Source organism: Pleurodeles waltl, chromosome 3_1 (genome assembly GCF_031143425.1).
Source record: "Pleurodeles waltl isolate 20211129_DDA chromosome 3_1, aPleWal1.hap1.20221129, whole genome shotgun sequence".
Classification (NCBI taxonomy): domain Eukaryota; kingdom Metazoa; phylum Chordata; class Amphibia; order Caudata; family Salamandridae; genus Pleurodeles; species Pleurodeles waltl.
In genome coordinates this window covers 600,269,710-600,291,072 of record NC_090440.1, presented here as the reverse complement: position 1 = coordinate 600,291,072, position 21,363 = coordinate 600,269,710, and the positions used below count along the sequence as shown (strand labels likewise).

General features: G+C 45.2%; 1 protein-coding gene across 6 annotated transcripts in view; it reads left to right on the top strand.

Moving 5' to 3' along the window:
- The window catches only part of PPP6R3 (protein phosphatase 6 regulatory subunit 3), a 1,278,047-nt gene that overhangs the window by 120,817 nt on the left and 1,135,867 nt on the right, over window positions 1-21,363 (top strand). For all 6 annotated transcript variants that reach the window (XM_069223039.1, XM_069223035.1, XM_069223038.1 and 3 more), the window contains one exon: window positions 13,394-13,459. In XM_069223039.1, coding sequence (XP_069079140.1) covers window positions 13,394-13,459 — 66 coding nt within the window. The remainder of the gene's footprint in view (window positions 1-13,393; window positions 13,460-21,363) is intronic.

The window sequence follows — 21,363 nt, the reverse complement described above, 5'->3', positions numbered from 1 at the left end:
ACCAAGTCCACAAAGAGTACAAGCATTTCACAATGTAATACAGGTCATATATCCAAACCAAAGGATACAAGTCAAAATAGTAATGAAACTACTAGGCATGATGTCCTCATGCATAGCCATTGTCCCAAACGCAAGATTGCACATGCGGCCCTTACAACAGTGCCTAGCATCACAATGGTCACAGGCACATGGTCAACTTCTAGATCTAGTGTTGATAGACCGCCAAACATACACCTCGCTTCAATGGTGGAACAATATAAATTTAAATCGAGGGCGGCCTTTTCAAGACCCAGTGCCTCAATACGTAATAACTGCAGATGCCTCCATGATAGGGTGGGGAGCACACCTCAATCAACACAGCATTCAGGGGCAACGGGACTCTCGGCAAAAACAGTTTCACATAAATCACTTAGAACTATTGGCAGTATTTCTAGCGTTAAAAGCATTTCAACCAATAATAAGCCACAAACACATTCTTTTCAAAACAGACAACATGACGACAATGTATTATCTAAACAAACCGGGAGGAACACAGTTGTGTCTCCTGACACAGAAAATATGGCATTGGGCGATACACAACCACATTCGCCTATTAGCACAGTTCATTCCAGGGATTCAGAATCAATTAGCAGACCATCTCTCTCAGGATCACCAACAAATCCACGAATGGGAGATTCATCCCCAAGTACTACACACTTACTTCCAAAATTGGGGAACACCACAAATGGACCTGTTTGCAACAAAAGAAAATGCAAAATGCCAAAAAATTCGCATCCAGGTACCCACAAGATCAGTCTCTGGGCAATGCGTTATGGATGAGTTGGTCAGGGATATTTGCATATGCTTTTCCCCCTCTCCCACTCCTTCCATATCTAGTAAACAAGTTGAGTCAAAACAAACTCATACTCATAGCACCAACTTGGGCAAGACAACCTTGGTACACAACACTACTAGACCTCTCAGTAGTTCCTCATATCAAACTACCAAACAGACCAGATCTGTTAACTCAACACAATCAACAGATCAGACACCCGAATCCAGCATCGCTGAATCTAGCAATCTGGCTCCTGAAGTCTTAGAATTCGGACACTTAGACCTTACACAGGAATGTATGGAAGTCATAAAACAAGCTAGAAAACCAACCACTAGACATTGCTATGCAAATAAGTGGAAAAGGTTTGTTTATTATTGTCATAATACTCAAATTAAACCCTTACACACATCTGCTAAAGATATCATAAGCTACTTGCTACATTTGCAAAAGTCAAAACTAGCTTTTTTCATCCATTAAGATACATCTTACTGCAATTTCAGCTTACCTGCAAATTACCCACTCAACTTCACTGTTTAGGATACCAGTCATAAAAGCCTTTATGGAAGGCCTAAAAAGAATTATACCACCAAGAACACCACCAGTTCCTTCATGGAACCTCAACATTGTCTTAACACGACTCTTGGGTCCACCTTTTGAGCCCATGCACTCATGTGAAATGCAATATTTAACATGGAAAGTTGCATTTCTAATTGCCATCACATCTCTAAGAAGAGTCAGTGAAATCAAAGCATTTACCATTCAAGAACCATTTATTCAAATACACAAGCATAAAGTAGTTCTACAGACAAATCAATTTTTTTTACCAAAAGTCTTATCACCGTTTCACTTGAATCAAACAGTAGAACTACCAGTGTTCTTCCCACAGCCAGATTCTGTAGCTGAGAGAGCACTACATACATTAGACATCAAAAGAGCGTTAATGTACTACACTGACAGAACAAAACAAATTCGGAAAACAAAACAATTATTTGTTGCTTTCCAAAAACCTCATACAGGAAATCCAATTTCCAAACAAGGCATTGCTAGATGGATAGTTAAATGCATTCAAACCTGTTATCTCAAAGCAAAAAGAGAACTGCCTATTACACCTAGGGCACACTCAAATAGAAAGAAAGGTGCTACCATGGCCTTTCTAGGAAAAATTCATATGACTTGAAATCTGTAAGGCAGCCACATGGTCTACGCCTCATACATTCACTAAACATTACTGCGTGGATGTGTTAACACAACAAGCCACACTAGGACAAGCAGTATTAAGAACATTATTTCAAACAACTTCAACTCCTACAGGCTAAACCACCACTTTGGGGAGATAACTGCTTTGTAGTCTATGCACAGCATGTATATCTGCAGCTACACATACCATCGAACGGAAAATGTCACTTACCCAGTGTACATCTGTTCGTGGCATGAGACGCTGCAGATTCACATGCACCCTCCCACCTCCCCGGGAGCCTGTAGCCGTTTTAAGTTGATAAAAAAAAAAAACTTGTACATTTATAAATTTGTAAATATATCACTTTTAATCACACTATGTACATATATACTTACTCCATTGCATGGGCACTATTACTATATACACAACTCCTACCTCACCCTCTGCGGGGAAAACAATCTAAGATGGAGTCGACGCCCATGCGCAATGGGAGGAGTCCCTCGATCTTGTGACTTGAAAAGACTTCTTCGAAGAAAAACAACTTGTAACACTCCGAGCACAACACTAGATGGCGGGATATGCACAGCATGTGAATCTGCAGCGTCTCATGCCACGAACAGATGTACACTGGGTAAGTGACATTTTATATATATATATATATATATATATATATATGTGTGTGTGTAGCTGCAGATACACAGGACTGAGTGACTCCTCCCTTTTGGCTCCATTGCGCATGGGCGTCGACTCCATCTTAGATTGCTTTCTTTCTGCCATCGGGTTCGGACGTGTTCCTCTTCGCTCCGTATTTCAAATCGGGAAAGTTAGAAAAGATTCGAAAAATCATCTGTATTGCTCTCGTTCAGTACCAGTTTAGTTTTAGTGTATCAGCACCGACATCAAGACCGATTCGGCAGCCCTTCGGGGCTTCTGCTCTTCATCAAGGCCTGGCCCGGCCGACCACACCAGTCGTCCAAGAGTAATGGACCAGACCCCCTTCCGTTTCTGTCCTAAGTGTGACGCCAAGTATCCTTATACAGACCAGCACCGGGTCTGTAACCTGTGTTTGTCGCCCGAACACAGAGAGGATACTTGTGAAGCTTGCTGAGCGTTCCGATCAAAGAAAACCTTAAGAGATCGACGCACAAGCAGACTACAAATGGTGTCGAAGCCGAAACAAGATGTCGAGGAGGAAGAGAGAATTTCCATCCAAGAAATGGACTCGGATGAATCCGACGGTGAATGACCCTCGACTGCGCAACAAACTGAGTAAACCTGCCCTGTCCCAAACCCAGGGTCACACCAAAAAATTCAAGGCCACGGGGACGCCACCGCCAGCAGGCCATGGCTCAACCCACAGAAAGGAAGGTGACCAAAGAACATCGGCACCGAAAAAGGCCAAAGATTTGCCCAAGATTTCAGACTCTGGTCGAGATTCCGGCACCAGAAAAATACGGCAATGAGTTGTCGAGTCAAGCAAGCCTCGTAAGCTCCTCTGAACGGAAAAAGACAATTACATTAGGAATTTCAGTACCGAAAAAAAACGGCTTCGGAGCCGAAATGCCCTTCCTACACTGAGGAGCAAGGGCATATTATGCAGCTCAAACAAAGGCACAGATTTGAGCAAGATCTGGATTTAGAACAACATGACCAAACACAACAAAGGTTACAGATCCAGAAGGACACAGGGAGGATACGAACCATCTCTCCACTCAAATCAAAAAGAAAACTAGCCTTTCAAGAAACTGAAATGCAATCGAAGGCCAAAGTGGTTAGAGACAAATCACCACCACCACAGTTCTCGCCACAACCATCCCCACTGCAATCACCACACTGGACACCAGTGGGTACACCGATGGTGCAGTCACCCACACATACTGGGATGAGCCAAGATGGTGCGGATCCCTGGGATCTATACGACCCACCTTCATCAGACAACAGCCCAGAGTGTTATCCAACCAAGCCTTCACCACCAGAAGACAGTACATCATATACGCAAGTACTAGCCAGGCAGCTACGTTCCACAACTTAACAATGCACTCGGAACCAGTGGAGGATGACTTCCTTTTCAACACTCTGGCATCCACTCAGGCATCCTATCAAAGCCTGCAAATGCTACCGGGCATGCTCAAACACGCTCAACAGGTCTTCCACAAGCCTGTAAAGGGGAGAGCTATCACGCCAAGGGTCGAAAAGAAATATAAACCACCCCGTCAGACCCAGTGTTTATAACTCAACAGCTCCCTCCAGACTCAGAGGTTGTGGGGGCTGCAAGGAAAAGGGCACACTCGCAATCATCAGGGATGCCCCACCCACCTGACAAAGATTCGAAAGTTCGACGCAGCGGGCAAGAGAGTGGCATCACAAGCAGCCAATCAATGGCGAATTGCAAATTCGCAAGCCCTACTTGCACGCTACGACAGGGCACACTGGGACGAAATGCCAAGACATCATCCAGCATTTGCCCAAGGAACACCAAAAACGTGCCCAACAAGTAGTTGAAGAGGGACCGGCCATATCGAACAATCAAATACGGTCTGCCCTAGACTCTGCAGATACAGCAGCACGAACTGTCAACACAGCTGTAACGATTCGAAGGCATGCATGGCTGCGAAGTTCTGGATTTAAACCAGAAATACAACAGGCGTTACTAAATATGCAGTTTAATCAACATCAGTTGTTTGGGCCGGAATGTGGATACTGCGATCGAGAAAATGAAAACAGACACGGCCAAAGCCATGGGCGTGCTCTACTCCTCACAGTACAGAGGCACATTCAGGAAACACAGTTTTAGGGGGTGGTTTCGACAAGACATCTGAACCATCCACCTCCCAACCAAAACCCACCTACCAGTCGCAATACCAAAGAGGCGGGTTTTGTGGTTCCTACAGAGGGACAATTCCCAAGAGGAAGAGGGAAATTCCAGCCCTCCAAACCAAGCCCTAGCAAACAGTGACTTCAATGTCACACTACCCCAACACTTGTCACCAGTGGGATGGAGGCTAACCAAATACTACCACAAATGGACACACATTACCACAGACATGTGGGTCCTATCAATTATCCAACATGGTTATTGCATAGAATTCACAACATTCCCTCCAGATGTTCCACCGAAAGTGTACAGATTGTCTCCTCAAGACTTAGACCTATTACAAATAGAGGTACAAGCACTGCTACAAAAACAAGCCATAGAGGTAGTACCCTATCATCAGAAGGGAACAGGCGTTTACTCCCTGTATTTCCTTATTCCAAAAAAGGACAAAACATTAAGGCCTATCTTAGATCTCAGCACAGTGAATCTCTTCATCAAATCAGATAATTTCCACATGGTAACACTTCAGGACGTAGTTCCCTTATTAAAAAAAAAAAAGGGAATACATGGCAACCCTGAATCTCAAGGATGCGTATTTTCACATACTCATCCATCCGTCTCACAGGAAATACCTCAGGTTTGTAATACAAGGCAACCATTATCAATTCAAAGTGCTACCGTTCGGAATAACAGCCCCCCAGAGTATTTACAAAATGCCTAGCCGTAGTAGCAGCTCATATAAGGAGACGGCTGTAGGAGGCTGGACTGGCTTGTAGTGAGTTCCAAAAGGGTACTTGCACCTTGCACCAGGCCCAGGTATCCCTTATTAGTGTAGAGGGGTGTCTAGCAGCTTAGGCTGATAGAAAAGGTAGCTTAGCAGAGCAGCTTAGGCTGAAGTAGGAGACTAGTGAAGCTCCTACAGTACCACTAGTGTCACTTGCACAATATCATAAGAAAACACAATACACAGATATACTAAAAATAAAGGTACTTTATTTTTATGACAATATGCCAAACTATCTCAGTGAGTACCCTCAGTATGAGGATAGCAAATATACACAAGATATATGTACACAATACCAAAATACGCAGTAATAGCAATAGAAAACAGTGCAAAACAATGTATAGTCACAATAGAATGCAATGGGGGCACATAGGGATAGGGGCAACATAAACCATATACTCTAGAAGTGGAATGCGAACCACGAATGGACCCCAAACCTATGTGACCTTGTAGAGGGTCGCTGGGACTGTAAGGAAACAGTGAGGGTTAGAAAAATAGCCCACCCCAAGACCCTGAAAAGTGGGTGCAAAGTGCACCTAAGTTCCCCAAAGAGCACAGAAGTCGTGATAGGGGAGTTCTGCAGGAAAGACCAAACACCCAGCAATGCAACAACAATGGATTTCCTGACGAGAGTACCTGTGGAACAAGGGGACCAATTCCAAAAGTCACGATCAAGTCGGGAGTGGGCAGATGCCCAGGAAATGCCAGCTGTGGGTGCAAAGAAGCTGCCACCGGATGGTAGAAGCTATGGATTCTGCAAGAACGACAAGGGCTAGAAACTTCCCCTTTGGAGGATGGATGTCCCACGTCGTGAAGAGTCGTGCAGAAGTATTTTCCCTCAGGAAGACCGCAAACAAGCCTTGCTAGCTGCAAAGCTCGCGGTTAGGGATTTTGGATGCTGCTGTAGCCCAGGAGGGACCAGGATGTCGCCAATTGCGTGAGGAGACAGAGGGGGCGTCCAGCAAGACAAGGAGCCTACTCAGAAGCAAGCAGCACCCGCAGAAGTGCCGTAACAGGCACTACGAAGTGGAGTGAATCGGTGCTCACCCGAAGTTGCACAAGAGAGTCCCACGACGCCGGAGGACAACTCAGGAGGTTGTGCAATGCAGGTTAGAGTGCCGGGGACCCAGGCTTGGCTGTGCACAAAGGAAATCCTCGAAGAGTGCACAGGAGCCGGAGTAGCTACAAAACACGTGGTTCCCAGCAATCCAGTCTAGCGTGGGGAGGCAAGGACTTACCTCCACCAAACTTGGACTGAAGAGTCACTGGACTGTGGGAGGTCACTTGAACAGAGTTGCTGAGTTTAAGGGACCTCGCTCGTCGTGCTGAGAGGAGACCCAGAGGACCGGTGATGCAGTTCTTTGGTGCCTGCGGTTGCAGGGGGAAGATTCCGTCGACCCACGGGAGATTTCTTCTGAGCTTCTAGTGCAGAGAGGAGGCAGACTTCCCCCACAGCATGCACCACCAGGAAAACAGTAGAAGGCGGCAGGATCAGCATTACAAGGTCGCAGTAGTCGTCTTTGCTACTTTGTTGCAGTTTTGCAGGCTTCCAGCGCGATCAGCAGTCGATTCCTTGGCAGAGGTGAAGAGAGAGATGCAGAGGAACTCTGATGAGCTCTTGCATTCGTTATCTAGGGAAATCCCCAAAGCAGAGACCCTAAATAGCCAGAAAAAGGAGGTTTGGCTACTTAGGAGAGAGGATAGGCTAGCAACACCTGAAGGAGCCTATTAGGAGTCTCTGTCACCTGCTGGCCCTGGCCACTCAGAGCAGTCCAGTGTGCCAGCAGCACCTCTGTTTCCAAGATGGCAGAGGTCTGGAGCACACTGGAGGAGCTCTGGGCACCTCCCAGGGGAAGTGCAGGTCAGGGGAGTGGTCACTCCCCTTTCCTTTGTCCAGTTTCGCGCCAGAGCAGGGCTGAGGGATCCCAGAACCGGTGCAGACTGGCTTATGCAGAGATGGGCACCATCTGTGCCCATCAAAGCATTTCCAGAGGCTGGGGGAGGCTACTCCTCCCCAGCCCTGACACCCTTTTTCCAAAGGGAGAGGGTGTAACACCCTCTCTCTGAGGAAGTCCTTTGTTCTGCCTTCCTGGGCCATGCCTGGCTGGACCCCAGGAGGGCAGAAACCCGTCTGAGGGGTTGGCAGCAGCTGCAGTGAAACCCCCGGGAAAGGTTGTTTGGCAGTACCCGGGTCTGAGCTAGAGACTCGGGGGATCATGGAATTGTCTCCCCAATGCCAGATTTGGGGTGACAATTCCATGATCCTAGACATGTTACATTGGCCATGTTCGGAGTTACCATTGTGACGCTATACATATGTCGTGACATATGTATAGTGCATGCGTGTCATGGTGTCCCCGCACTCACAAAGTCCGGGGAATTTGCCCCTGAACAATGTGGGAGCACCTTGGCTAGTGCCAGGGTGCCCACACACTAAGTAACTTAGCACCCAACCTTTACCAGGTGTAAAGGTTAGACATATAGGTGACTTATAAGTTACTTAAGTGCAGTGGTAAATGGCTGTGAAATAACGTGGACGTTATTTCACTCAGGCTGCACTGGCAGGCCTGTGTAAGAATTGTCAGATCTCCCTAAGGGTGGCACAAGAAATGCTGCAGCCCATAGGGATCTCCTGGAACCCCAATACCCTGGGTACCTCAGTACCATATACTAGGGAATTATAAGGGTGTTCCAGTATGCCAATGTAAATTGGTGAAATTGGTCGCTAGCCTGTTAGTGACAATTTGGAAAGAAATGAGAGAGCATAACCACTGAGGTTCTGGATAGCAGAGCCTCAGTGAGACAGTTAGTCATAACACAGGTAACCCATTCAGGCACACTTATGAGCACTGGGGCCCTGGCTGGCAGGGTCCCAGTGACACATACAACTAAAACAACATATATACAGTGAAATATGGGGGTAACATGCCAGGCAAGATGGTACTTTCCTACACCAGCACATGCACGTATTCCCATATTTGGACGATTGGCTAATAAAAGCCAACACTCAGCAACAATGTCAATTTCACATGCAATACGTCATAGATACTCTACACAAACTAGGGTTTTCTATAAATTACCAAAAATCACATCTACAACCATCCCAAATACTACAGTACTTGGGAGCAACACACAAAGAGCAATTGCCACTCCGTCCAAAAAGAGTTCAGTCGTTCCAAAATGTAAGATCAAGCATGCAACCAAACCAACAATACACTGTAATGTTCGTGATGAAACTACTGGCATGAAGCCTTCATGCATAGGTATTGTCCCAAATGCAAGACTACACATGCGACCCTTACAGCAGTGCCTAGCAAAACAACACTCATCGCTTCAATGGTGGAAACCTGTAAATTTAAACAAAGGGCGGCCTTTTCAAGACCCAGTTCCTCACGCCATTATCACAACAGACGCTTCCATGATTGGTGTGGGGAGCACACCTCAACAATCACAGCATACAAGGTCAATGGGACAATCAACAGAATCTACTTCACATAAATCACTTGGATCTGCTAGTGGTATTTATAGCATTAAAAGCGTTTCAGCCACTTCTAGCCCACAAACACACTCTTGTCAAAACAGACAATATGACAAGAATGTATTATCTAAACAAACGGGGGGGACACACTCGTCACAGCTGTGTATCTTAGCACAAAAAATTTGGCCTTGGGCAATTCACAACAATATTCGCCTGATAGCACAATACATACCAGGCATTCAAATCAGTTGGCCGATAATCTCAGTCAAGATCAACAGCAAACTCACAAATGGAAAATACATCCCAAATTCTACAAGATCACTTCTACCGCTGGGGGACACCAAACATAGATCTATTTGCAACAAAAGAAAACGCAAAATGCTAAAACTTTGCGTCCAGGTACCCACACCCTCAGTCCAAGGGCAATGCTCCATGGATCAGCTGGTCAGGGATATTTGCTTACGCTTTTCCCCCCTCTCCTGCTCATTCCTTATCTGGTCAACAAACTGAGTCAAACAAACTCAAACTAATACTTATAGCACCAACATGGGCTTGCCAACCATGGCACACCACACTGTTGGACCTATTTGTGGTACCCCACATCAAACTGCCAAACAGACCAGATCTGTTAACACAACACAAAACAGATCAGACACCCGAATCCAGCATCGCTGAACCTAGCAATCTGGGTCCTGAAGTCTTAGAATTTGGATATCATAAACCTTTCTAAAGAATGTATGGAGGTCATTAAACAAGCAAGAAGACCCACAACCAGACATTGTTACGCTAACAAATGGAAAAGATTTGTTTGTTACTGCCAGGCTAATCAAATTACACCACTAGACGCCTCCACACAAAACATTGTAAGTTACTTACTACACTTATAAAAGTCCAATCTAGCCTTCTCTTCCATTTAAAATCCATCTCACTGCAATATCTGCTTATCTGCAGATTAAACATACAAAATTGCTTTTTAGAATTCCAGTTATTAATGCCTTTATGGAAGGACTAAAGAATCATACCCCCAAGGACACCACCAGTGCCTTTGTGGAATCTTAATATTGTGTTAACACGACTCATGGGTCCACCATTTGAACCCATGCATTCTTGTCAAATCCAATTTTTTTACTTGGAAAGTAGCCTTTTTAATAGCCATCACTTCACTTAGAAGAGTTAGCGAAATACAGGCGTTTACTATTCAAGAACCCTTTATGCAAATACATAAACATAAGGTGGTTCTCTGTACAAATCCACAATTCTTACCAAAAGTCATATCACCGTTTCATCTGAATCAAACGGTAGGACTCCCAGTCTTCTTCCCACAGCCTGACTCAGTAGCAGAAAGGGAATTACATACATTAGACCTAAAAAGAGCGCTAATGTATTACATTGACAGAACAAAACAATTCTGAAAACAAAACAATTGTTTGTAGCATTCCAAAAACCACATGCAGGTAACCCATATCCAAACAAGGCATTGCCAGATGGATTGTCGAATGCCTACAAACCTGCTACCTAAAAGCTAAAAGAGAATTACCCATTACTCCAAGGGCACACTCCACTAGAAAGAAAGGCGCCACAATGGCTTATCTTGGTAATATACCAATTACAGAAATTTGTAAGGCAGCCACTTGTTCTACGCCTTATACATTTACTAAGCATCACTGTGTAGATGTGTTAGCAGGACAACAAGCCACAGTAGGACAGGCTGTACTAAGACCATTATTTCAGACCACTTCAACTCCTACAGGCTAACCACCGCCTTTGGGGAGATTACTGCTCTGTAGTCGATGCACAGCATGTGTATCTGCAGCTACACATGCCATCGAACGGAAAATGTCACTTACCCAGTGTACATCTGTTCGTGGCATGTTACGCTGCAGATTCACATGCGCCCTCCCACCTTCCCGGGAGCCTGTAGCCGTTTAAGTTGCATTGAAATTGTATTTTTGTACAATTTTTTACTTTAATACTCTATGTACATACACATTTACTTCATTGCATGGGCACCTCTAGTATCCTTACTTTAACAACTCCTACCTCACCCTCTGCGGGAAAAAACAATCTAACAAGGAGTCGACGCCCATGCGCAATGGAGCCGAAAGGGAGGAGTCCCTCTATCTTGTGACTCGAAAAGACTTCTTCGAAGAAAAACAACTTGTAACACTCCGAGCCCAAAACTAGATGGCAGGATAATGCACAGCATGTGAATCTGCAGCGCAACATGCCACAAACAGAAGTACACTGGGTAAGTGACATTTTCCATATGTATGTATATGTATATATGTGTGTGTATATGTGTGTGTATATATGTGTATATGCATATATGTGTGTGTATATATATGTGTGTGTGTGTATATATGTATATGTGTGGGGGAATATAAGTCGGGGTGTGTGGGGGAATGTGTATGTGCATGTGTAATTCTTTTTATTTTAATTTTTTTTGCCCTGATTAGGGTTCTAAGTGTCAACTTCCCATCATCAGCCAAACAGTTTCTTGGTTGTCACTTAAGTGGCACACTCTTATCCCCACAGAAGAATGAGTAGACATTTCTGAATGATTCGCCTTATCGCACATCAGTCACCATGGTGAGGATTATTATGTCTCTGTTGAGTGTGATGGGCTTGTCCATTGCAGTGGTCCCCAGCACCTGGCTGTTATACAACCATTCCAAATGGTTTTGTAGGGCAGGTCTTCAAGAAATCACTTGAACATTTTATCCAGCCTTTTGCAGGCTAGTAAGGATGCTTCTGAAGAGGTATTCGCCATATCTACAGATGCATAAAAAGCTTTCCTGTAGAATGGAGGTACCGCTTTATATTTGAGAAATCTGGCTTAGATCAGACTATTTCAGAAGTGTAATCGTTCTACCTGATGCCCTTAGCAGAGTGGTGATCAGACAAGGAACTAGGCATGTGTGCCCACTGGTGCCACAGCTTTCTGTCATAGCACTAGAGCAGCATGCTGTTGCAATGAGATCGAAGGTGGGATGGGGGGGGGGGTGGTTGGTAGGAATCAAGAAAATAAATGTGTAAAGCCTGCCAAAGTTCTCTTCTCCGTGGTTGGTTTTCTCTTAATCATTACGGAACGTTAAACTACCATCCCAAACCCTAAGGAGCTAGTAGACACTTTTTACGGAATATAAACTTAATGGAGGAAAAAGTGAGGCACTGCCGATGTCTTGAGTAATGTGCAGCAGACATCCCCATGAAATGGGTCAGTTAGGGACTGAGATATAGTGGAATTTTGGTCGGAGGTTACATCACTACATCCATCATTCCTGTCTTGTGGGCTTCAGGGTGTTGGGTGAGTGACTGAGTAATGTCCTTCTACGATCTTTACTTTCTTTGCTTGTGTCAATGTGATTGCCATAATAAGTCCTTTAATTCTATCAAAACCCCATAATCATTGAAGATGTTTACATTATGATATGCTGTCCTAAAAAGTTCATTTTGTTTGTAGAGGAGACATCTGCCGTAAATGTCAGACAAGCATTGCACTTAGACTTTTTAAGGACATGGTGTCACATGTGGCCTTTTTACATTTCTGTAAATGTGATGGGGCTTCTGCTAACACGCGGTGATTAAAACTGGTATTGGAATATGGATAGTTTTCTGAATTATTTCAGTGAATGTCAAGACTCTCCCTCTCTGGATGAGATTCTCTCCTACCTCCCAATTCAAAGTGGTATTTGTCTTTACCAGACTACTCTGCTTATTTTAGGCTTACTGAATGTTCTGGGAAATGTTTGCTTGAATTCCGGTAGTTATGTTTTGGTTCACTTATTATGAAATCCTTACCTGTGAGTTCATACCTTTTCAAATAATAACTTGTGGTTGTTTCCTCCCCACCGGATGAACTGAGATTGGGGTGTAACTTGTTTCTGGGTCCAGGTATACATGCACTTTGCTCCGTTAAAATGTTCTATGTTTTAGGATGGATTTGGTAGTGTACTGCAGGGTAACATGCGTTTTCCATACTTTGGAAGTTGGAAATATTTGTGAACTAGGACTACAGAGGAATCATGTCATCTACAGCTGAGTAACATGCACTCTAAGCAGAGAATAGGATATTGTTAGTGAAGAGTGCCATTTCTATGATTATTAATAAATATAGTGTGGCATTGCTAGAGCTCATCTGTTACTTTTACGGTTTCCAGTAAACCTAAATAAATTGTTAATTTTTGTTTCTGTACTTCTATTATGATTGCTTCATTGTTTTTTTTCTTCCCCTGTTAAAAGTTCTAAACTGCTCTCTATTTAATAGTGAATTGTGCATGTTTATTTTTTGTAAAACATTTACCGTTCTTCATTTGTCTTAACAGTGGCTTAATGAGGAGAAAATTATCCAGAGGCTTGTGGAAATAGTCAACCCGTCACAAGAGGAAGATGTGAGTATGCCATTGGAGATAAAAAAAATTGTGTGTGTGTACATATATATAGAATGTGTGTTTGAGGCATGTTGGTTCCGGATGTGTTAAAAATTGTGTGTTTTTTTTTTTTTGTTGCCCTTTTTCAAAGTCTTTTGAGTCACTCAGTCGAGCGACTCCTCTTGGTGATAGTGCGCATGGGCATCAGCTCCATTGTTAAATTGTTTTCTTTCCGCCATCTGGATTTGACTTGTGTGCCTTCGTTCTGTTGCCTCATCCTTCATGGTTCACGTATCCCATCAATATTCTTCGATCGCGTTTTCCATTTGTGTATCGAACCTTGTTTGCTTCAGTTCTTTCGACTGGCCCTTCTAGGGTCTAGCCCATCGGAGCCTACTTCGGACTCCATCGCACCCCTTGTAAAATGCCCATCTAGCGTTGGAACGGACGCATTTCCGTTACTGCCCATGTTGCCATGCAAAACATCATCACATGACCAACAGCTGGTCTGCAACCTGTTTGTCGCCCGAGCACAGAGAAGCAGATTGTGATGTCTGTAAATCTTTCTGCACAAGAGAACTTAGAGAAATTTGAGCGTGTAGCTGAGCCTGGAAATGTTGCTCAGAACCATGGACGACACTCAAAGTATTTTTGATTGTGGGAAGCTGGCCTGGTGTGTGGTGAGCACCTATGGTACTTACACCTTACGCCAGGTCCAGGTATCCCCTATTAGTGAAGTGAATGCAGTGTATAGGGAGCCAGGGCCCTCTAGAGGTAGCTGTGGATGAGCAGCCAAGATGTATCTAGGAGACATGCAAAGCTTATGCAGTACCACTGTAGTCACACAGAACTATCACACATGAAAGAATCACACAGTATTAGAAAAATAAAGGCACTCTATTATGGTAAGACAAATACTAGAATACTAACAGGCAGTCATACCCCCCCCCCCCCCCAAACTGGATGTAACTAAATACACTATTCTGTACACATTAGCAATCAGTAAAGAGCATAAATATCAATAAGCATTGGCAAAAGTAATTGAAAATAGTGAGGGCCATAGGGGAGTGCTAAACCATATACTAAAAAAGTGGAATGTGAGATAGTTACCATCCCAAGGACGTGGAGTCATTGGAGGGGAGCTAGGGGAACTAGGAACCTCAAGAGGTGAGTACCAGATTGACCCTCTGCAACCAAGAGAGCAGAGGTAAGCATCTAGTTTTCCCCAAACCCAACAGGAGGACTTAGGAAAATAATTGTGCAAGAACAAAACAAGACTGCAAGAACCCAAAGGTGGATTCTGGCAGAAGAGGACCTGCAAAGGAAGGGGACCAAGTCCAGTTCCGGATGGAGTGTGACGAGCCACTACCCACCCTTCTGTAGATGCAGGACCAGGTCGACGAGGAACGAAGAGGACCAGCTGTGCAGCACAGGATATGAAGAGGAGTCCCTGAAGTGATGCAGATTGTAGGAAAATGCCACTGTTGGCATGGTTATCCCCCAACCTTTCGCCTTTTGTTAATGCTGACTTTGATTGAAAGTGTGCTGGGACCCTGCTAACCAGGCCCCATCACCAGTGTTATTTCCCTAAAACTGTACCTTTTGTTCCCACAATTGGCATGCCCTGGCACAGATAAGTCCCTTGTAACTGGTACCCCTTGTACCAAGGGCCCTGTGACCAGGGAAGGTCGCTAAGGGCTGCAGCATGTCTTATGCCACCCTGGGGACCCCTCACTCAGTCATTTTCTCCCCACCAGCACACACAAGCTGTGAGCAGTGTGCATGTGCTAAGTTGATATGGCACTCCCCTCAGAGTGCCATGCCCACAACCCACTGCCTATGGCATAGGTAAGTCACCCCTCTAGCAGGCATTACAGCCCTCAGGCAGGTTGCACTATACCACAGGTGAGGGCATAGCTGCATGAGCATTATGCCCCTACAGTGTCTAAGCCAATTCTTATTGTAAATGCAGGGTAGCCATAAAGAGTATATGGTCTGGTAGTTTGTCAAACACGAACTCCACAGTTCCATAATGGCTACACTGAATACTAGTAAGTTTGGTATCAAACGTCTCAGCACAATAAATCCACACTGATGCCAGTGTGGGATTTATTGAGAAATGCACACAGGGGACATCTTAGAGATTCCCCCTGCATGCCAACCCAACTGCTAGTGCTAGGCTGACCGGTCTCTGCCAGCCTGCCACTTCCAGACTAGTTTCTGGCCACGTGGGGTGAGTGCCTTTTGTGCACTTTGTGACCAGGAACAAAGTCTGTCCTGAGTAGAGGTGCTTCACACCTCCCCCTGCAGGAACTGTAACACCTGGTGGTGAGCCTCAAAGTCTCAAGTCTGGTGTTACAACGTCCCACAGCATTCCAGCTAGTGGAGATGCCCACCCCGTGGGCACAGCCCCCATTTATTTTGCAGCAAGTCCAGAGGAGATAATGAGACAAACAAGTAGGAGTCACCCCTTCAGCCAGGTCCTCCCCTAAGTGGGTGTTTTTATATAGAAAAATAAATGTTCTTAATTTATTTTAAGAACCACATGATTAAAGATTTTAGGTAAGTACATACAATGCAAGGTACTTCACACAGGTAAGTATAGAACTTTGATTTAAAACAGTAGTGTACACAGTTTTGGTTAAAATGGCAATAAGCTATTTTAAAAGTGGACACAGTGCAAAAATAAACAGTTCCTGGGAGAGGTTAGTTTTGGTTAGTCTTCTGCAGGCAAGTAAAGCACTTACACAGTCTCCTGGGCATAGGCTGCCCACCGTTGGGGGTTCAAGGCAACCCTAAAGCCACAGCACCAGCAACACAGGGCCGGTCAGGTGCAGAGGTCAAATGAGGGCCCAAAACCCATAGGCGACTATGAAGAACAGGGGTGCTCCGGTCCTAGTCTGCTTACAGGTAAGTACCTGTGTCCTCTGGAAGCAGACAAGGGGGTTTTTGCAGAGCACTAGGGACGCACGCACACAAAGCACACCTTCAGTGGCACAGGGGGAGCCGGGTGCAGTGTGCAGAGTAGGTGGCGGGTTTGCTATAGAAAGCAATGGAAGGCCCGGGGTGGGTCACTTAGGTGATGGAGGCAGGGCACAGGGGGGCTTCTCATGCAGGCCACCGACTGGGCTAGGATGAGGGCCACCTGCTTTTCACTCCTGCCCTGGTAGGTGGTTCCTTTCGGTCCTGGGGGCTGCAGGTGTATTGCTTGGTCCAGGCGTCTGGTTCCCTTTTGTTACCAGGCAGTCGCGATCAGGGTGAGCCTCTGGGTCATCTATACAGGTGTCTCTTTGGGGATGCACGGAGGTCGACTCATGGTGTCCACTTCGTTGGAGTCGCCTGGGAGTCCCTCTCTGTGGTGTTTGTTGTCCTGGACTTGAGCCGGGGGGCGTCGGGTACAGTGTGTGAAATCTCACGCTTCTGGTGGGAAGTGAGTCCCTTTCAAAGTTGTTTTAAAGTTGCAAGTTTGTTGCTGTTTCTGAACAGTGCTGCTGTTCTCAGGAGTTTCTTGTTCATTTAGGTGCAGGTTAGTCCTCTGAGTCCTCAGAGGTCGCTGGTCCCGCTGGATGTGTCGCTGTACAGGTTTTTGAGTCTGGAGACAGGCTGGTAGGGCTGGGGCAAGTCAGTTGGTGTCGCCGTCGTCTCTGCAGGGCTTTCAGGTCAGCAGTCCTTTCTTCAGGTTGCTGGAAACTGATTTCCTGGGTTCAGGTCGCCCCTAAATGCTAAATTTAGGGTGTGTTTAGGTCTGGGGGGCAGTAGCCAATGGCCACTGTCCTGGAGGATGGCTACACCCTCTTTGTGCCTCCTCCCTGAGGGGAGGGGGGCACATCCCTATTGGGGGAATCGTCCAAAACAAGATGGAGGATTTCTTAAGGCAGGGGTCACCTCAGCTCAGGATCCTTAGGGGCTGTCTGACTGGAGGGTGACTTTTCCTCCTTGTTTTTCTCATTATCTCCTCCGGACTTACCGCCAAAAGTCGGGCTGTGTCCGGGTGGCGAGCATCTCCACTAGCTGGAGTGACCTGGGGCATTTTAACAGGAAGCCTGAGCCTTTGAGGCTTACTGCTAGGGGTTACAGTTCCTGCAGGGGGAGGTGTGAAGCACCTCCACCCAGTGCAGGCTTTGTTTCTGGCCTCCGAGCACAAAGGCTCTCACCCCAGAAACTCGTCTCCGTGGCAGGCTGACACAGATCAGTCAGTCCTGCACTGAAGAATTGGGTAAAATACAGGGGGCATCTCTAAGATGCCCTCTGCATTTTTTTAGTAAATCCAACAGTGACATCAGTGTGGGTTTATTAATCTGAGAAGTTTAATACCAAACTTCTCAGTGTTCAGTGTGGCCATTATGGAACTGTGGAGTTCGTTTTGACAAACTACCCAGACTGTATACTTAACAGGGATGTGGAATTCCTGTCGCCGGACGCCCGGGACATCTTGTTTCAAGGGCAACAAGTTTTTATGTTTACTTTGTCCTTGGGACAAGTAGGCCCAACCCCCCTGCAGCTCAAACCCTTTGGCTGCCTGATTACAGAGAGTGGAACTCTCTGCAGTTAAGGTAACGTGTTTCCAAAAGATAATGCTGTTCGAACTTGTATTTATGGTTCATTATTTGAAAGCCTTCATTATTAGGGTGAGTGCTGTAAATAAATGTTTTAAGGTCACACTTCACTACGGACGTTGGTTCCAGTACCAAAAAAAAAAACGTGTATATACATGTTTGAAACGTTTAGGCTATGAGGCTAAGTATAATGCTCCAGAATGCTCTCTGATTATATGCAAATGAAGTGTCATTTAGTAAAATGTGTTGATGCATGCTAGGATTTCCCAAAAATATTTCTAATGGAAAATCAGTGTAACCATTTTCAACACGATTATGGGAAGCATGAAAATAAACAAACACTGACAAAGCCAACTGATCTGACATATTTTTATAAGTCTTTTAGTTTCATCAATGCGTGTCTTGTTTTGACATGGCTTTTGTAACACTTTATTGTTGTGGGAGCTACCCGAGCCCTCAACATTGTAACAAACACTGGCAAACCCCCCCCCCCAAAAAAAAAGTTTTGAACTCTCTAAAAGCACACCAGCGGCATAACAAAGGCCCCGCAGCCGCCCTCCAGGGGGCCCCTTCAGCACAGCACCTGCCCTGAGTGAGTCTGAAGAGGGGGCTCCTCCATGTTCTTTACAAAGGGGCACCCTCCAGTTTAGTTACGTCACTGATTGCCACTGTAGTTCCTGACACTGAACAAAACTACTTTGTTTGGCAATATGCTCCTTGTGGAAGAGCAGAATGCGATCACTCACAGTAAAGCCGGCCCGAAAGAGAGAGAAATAGAAGTTTAATAAAAACAAAATGTCTTTGTTAACACCAGACCTAATTAGGGACCAAGACCCACATGTAGGTAGCTTTTTGCATGTCGCAAACAGCGACTTTCGCTGTTTGCGACATGCAAAAAGCACACTGCAATGCACAAACCCAGTTTTGCGATTCGGTAACCTGGTTACCGAATCGCAAAACGGGTTTGCGACTCACAATTAGTAAGGGGTGTTCCCTTCCTAATTGTGACTCGCAGTGCAATGTAGGACGCAAACCAATCGCAGTTTGCACCCATTTCAAATGGGTGCTTACACTTTCGCAAAAGGGAAGGGATCCCCACGGGACCCCTTCCCCATTGTGAATGTCACTGTAAACATTTTTTCAGAGGAGGCAGTGGTCCTGTGGACCACTGCCTCCTCTGAAAAAATGAAACGAAAACGTTTCATTTTTCATTTTTGTTATGCATCTCGTTTTCCTTTAAGGAAAACGGGCTGCATTACAAAAAAAAAACTGCTTTATTGAAAAGCAGTCACAGACATGGTGGTCTGCTGTCTCCAGCAGGCCACCATCCCTGTGAGGGCCGCCATTCGCGAGGCGGTCGCAAATTGCGACCCACCTCATGATTATTCATGAGGCGGGCATTTGCGAAGCCCTTGCGAATCACAGATGGTGTCAGGGACACCATCCTACATTCGGATTTGCGACTCGCAATTTGCAGGTCGCAAATCTGAACCTACCTACATGTGGCCCCAAATTCTTAAAGAAAGTCACAAAAGTGCACCCATGGTATATGTCGTACCCTATAAAATATTTGTGATCTGTATTTTAGCATGGGTAAATACGATGTGTAGATTTGCTCATGTAAAAATCTATTGAGCATTTGCAAGTTCATTTTCCCTCCAGCCACTTTCTTCCCAACCCTGGAAGAAGTTCTAATTCTGCCATTGTCAGGAGTAAATGTCCAACCTTTCTTATTATGGGAAAATATTAGAGAGAAGCTGGTAAAAATCTTTAAAACATGCAGGTTAGTAGGTTTGCAGACTCAAAGGCATTCCAGCCCTAGAACTATTGCTTACTGCTTCCTCCAGCCCCAGTATGCAGATCTGCAGAAAGGTGGCAAAATAAGGAAATTGCTACAGTAGGGATTGAAACCGCAAGTATTCAAGCGCTACTATGGTAGTAGCCCTGGCATAATCAGAGAGGCTATTATCAGAGCACTTACATAATGAGATTGCTGCCATAATTTGTCGCCACACTACATGGCACCAAAGGGACAAGTAGATCTTTTTACAGGACAAGTAGATTTGAGAAGCAACCTGTCCACTGGACAAGTAGATATTTTAATAAATTCCACACCCCTGCTTAATATGGCCACACTGTACTTACAATGTCTAAGATTGGACTTGGACACTGTAGGAGCATATTGCTCATGCAGCTATGCCCTCACCTGTGGTATAGTGCACCCTGCCTTATGGCTTTAAGGCCTGCTAGAGGGGTGACTTACCTATGCCACAGGCAGTGTTTTGTGGGCATGACACACCCTGAGGGGGATGCCATTTCGACTTTGCCTTTTTCTCCCCACCAACACACAATCTGCAATCGCAGTGTGCATGTGTTAGGTGAGGGGAGTCCCTTAGGGTGGCACAGTACATGCTGCAGCCCTTAGGACCTACCCTGGTCACCGGGCCCTTGGTACCACTGGTACCTTTCACAAGGGACTTATCTGTGTGCCAGGGAGTGCAAATTGTGGAAACAATGGTGCATTTTTAGTGAAAGAACACTGGTGCTGGGGCCTGGTTAGCAGGGTCCCATCACACTTCTCAGTCAAGTCAGCATCAATATCAGGCAAAAAGTGGGGGGTAACTACAACAAGGAGCCATTTTCCTACAGTTCTCATTTATTGCCTGTGTGTATACAACAAATGCTTAACACTACCCTCTGATAAGCCTAACTGCTCGACCACACTACCACAAATAGAACATTGTATTATCTATTCTTGCCTCTGTCAAGCCTCTTTGGGAACCCCTGGACTCTGTGCACACTATCATTTACTTTGAGATAGTATATACAGAGCCAGCTTGCTACAACTTTTTCTCTAAAGTCACACGTTCTGTAGCTATATATCCTGAATTCAGATCCATCCTCATTTCCTTCCTTTATTAAATTTCCAGATTGAGATTTATTACAGTTTTAATTGAAATTTTTGAGTGCTTTAATCCTAGGAGACGTGATTCACTATTGAGTTGCTTATATTTCCCACCCTCCCCCACCTTGAGACTGTGGCAAAAAGGGCACTGAACACATTAGATACTAAGATCTTGCATTGATAGGTGGGTAATAAAATGCATTGAAATGTGTTAATCATATGCAAAACATTCATTGCATTCTGCACGCTGGGGACATTCCACTAGAAAGAAACTAGCCGCAGTGGCCGCCTTAAACATACAAATAACAGATGTCTGTCGGGCTGCTACATGGTCCACACCACACACCTTCACTAAGCAATGTGTGGCTTGGAAATTGAAAATATTATGTACCCTGTGTCTCTCTCTCTCTCTCTCTCTCTCTCTCTCTCTCTCTCTGTGTCTCTCTCTCTCTGTGAGTCTCTCT